The sequence below is a fragment of the Schistocerca cancellata genome, chromosome 4 (genome assembly GCF_023864275.1).
Source record: "Schistocerca cancellata isolate TAMUIC-IGC-003103 chromosome 4, iqSchCanc2.1, whole genome shotgun sequence".
Lineage (NCBI taxonomy): Eukaryota > Metazoa > Arthropoda > Insecta > Orthoptera > Acrididae > Schistocerca > Schistocerca cancellata.
The window spans coordinates 773020437-773022652 of NC_064629.1; the positions used below are offsets into that span (position 1 = coordinate 773020437).

At 48.9% G+C, this 2216-nt stretch overlaps 1 protein-coding gene across 1 annotated transcript; it reads left to right on the forward strand.

Annotated features, from left to right (window-relative positions):
• Nucleotides 1–1390: 1390 nt before the first annotated feature.
• On the forward strand, nucleotides 1391–1943 carry LOC126184420 (protamine-like protein). The gene is made up of 2 exons (XM_049926808.1): nucleotides 1391–1558; nucleotides 1653–1943. The coding sequence occupies exons 1-2, from the start codon at nucleotides 1391–1393 to the stop codon at nucleotides 1941–1943; spliced, it is 459 nt and encodes a 152-aa protein (XP_049782765.1).
• The last annotated feature ends 273 nt before the right edge of the window (nucleotides 1944–2216 follow it).

The following is a 2216-nucleotide window of genomic DNA, read 5'->3' on the forward strand; positions in this document are numbered from 1 at the left end:
GAAACACCGACCACCACGCTATATATACAAGCTGAATGGCTGGAACATCGGTACAAATTACCAAATTTCCCTGGTACGAAATATTCTCAGGCATTCAACATTGGTAAAGAGATCCTCTGCCATATAACATGGGTAAGAAACACCCTCCACCACACTACATATGCAAGCTGTATGGCTGGAACATCGGTACTAAAAACCACAGTTCGAAATGTTCTCAGCCCTTCATCAATATTACAGAGCGCCTCTGCCACGTAACATCGGTAAGAAACACCCTCCACCACGCATCATATGCAAGCAGAATGGTAGGAACATCGGTACAAAGAAAACTGGTACGAAATATTCTCAGCCATTCAACATTGGTACAGAACGCCCCTGCCACGTAACATCGGTAAGAAACACCCTCCACCACGCTACATATGCAATCTGAATGGCATTAACATCGGTACTAACAACCCTGGTACGGTATAGTCTCAGGCATTCAACATTCGTACAGAGCGCCCCTGCCACGTATCAAGGGTAAGAAACACCCTCCACCACGCTACATATAAAAGCTGAATGGCTTGAACATCTGTGCAAAGAACCCTGGTACGAAATATTCTCAGGCATTCAACATTGGTACAGAGCGCCCCTGCCACGTAACATGTGTAAGAAACACCCTCCACCAAGTTGCATTTGCATGGTGAATGACACGAAGTGGATACAACAGGAGCTCCAATGAAGCCCTCCGAAAAGAAACTACATTTTTTGCGTGGAACTCCCATTATTCCTATCTGAGAAAACAACCTATAACATTGGTACAGAGCACCTTCTGCCACGAAATACCGTTATTTAGTGCCTTAGCTCATTTAAAATTCACAGGAAGCACACTTCAACACGCAGCCCTTTTGTCAACTACACTGCGCTACGTAACGTCATTACGAAGCACCCCTTGCCAGTCTCCACGGGTATAAAACGCCCTCTGTCATACAACATATTTACAAAGAAGCTTGGTGCGAAATATTCTCAGGCATTCAGCATTCTGCAGAGCGCCCCTGCCACGTAACATCTATTAGAAACACCCTCCACCACGCACCATTTGCATGGTGAATGGCAGGCAATAGGATACACAAGGAGCTGCAATGCATCCATCCGCAAAAAATCTACAGTTTTTGAGCGTAACTATCCTAATTCCTGTCCGAGAAAACTACACAAAACGTCTAGCAGTTTCGTACACGTGTGTCGCGGTAGGTAAACAGTGGGATAGGCAATGACGTCTGCAGTCATTTCCCTGGAAACGACCTCCGGCATTGTTGTTAAGCTATAAAAGTAAGCGCAGTGCGTTACCGGGCAACAGTTTCTGGCCGAGAACGTTTCGAGTAGGACGCGTCTGTGTCTCTCTGAGCCATTAGAGATGGCTCCTAATCTCCGGGGCGGCAACGCGAGCGGCAACGCGAGCGGCGACGGGCGACGCCTGATCGACGTCGTCTTACAAGCTCTCCGAGAACTGCGCGACGGCCGCGGTTCAACCATCAATCAAATCTGGGCATGGCTGCAGTCGAACACTTATTCCGCTATAGGGGTAAGTCGCGCGCTAGCTCGAATGTTTGTCATTCTGTCGCGGTCAGCGTTGCGTAAAGCGCAGTTCTGAGGCTAAGGCGGATGGTTTTGTGTAGGTAAATAAGCGGCAGCTGCTCGTAACGCTGAAGAGGGGCGTGGAGAACGGGACGCTGACAGTCCGCAGCGGGCGTTACAAGCTGGCGACGCGCGATGACCGCCGTGAGCTGCGCAGCGTCAGGAGAAACCGCCGTCGCAGCGGCAGACGACGCCGCCGCAGCCCCAGACAAGCCCGCCGCCGCAGCCCCAGACAAGCCCGCCGCAGCTGCAGGAGGCGCCACCGCAGCTTCTCCAGGAGGCGCCGTCTCAGCTGCCGCATTGTCACCGAATGGCTGAATAAATATTTCTAAAATTTGTAGTACAGGGTAAAAATAAATTTTTGTTTCGAGAACCCTTTGTTTTTACTTATATGTCTAAATACACTGCTGCCAACAGTACCTAGAGAAACAAATAGCGCACGTAAATGTTACAAAATTTTCTTCCATAACTCGGAAGTACATACAAGAAAGGCTAAAGGCTGTTTATTAAAAAAGTGGTAAAGAGTGCTATGTACCGATGTTACATTGAAGTGCCGCTTCATGACAGCGTGCTTTATACCATGTTACATGGCAGAGGGAGCTCAG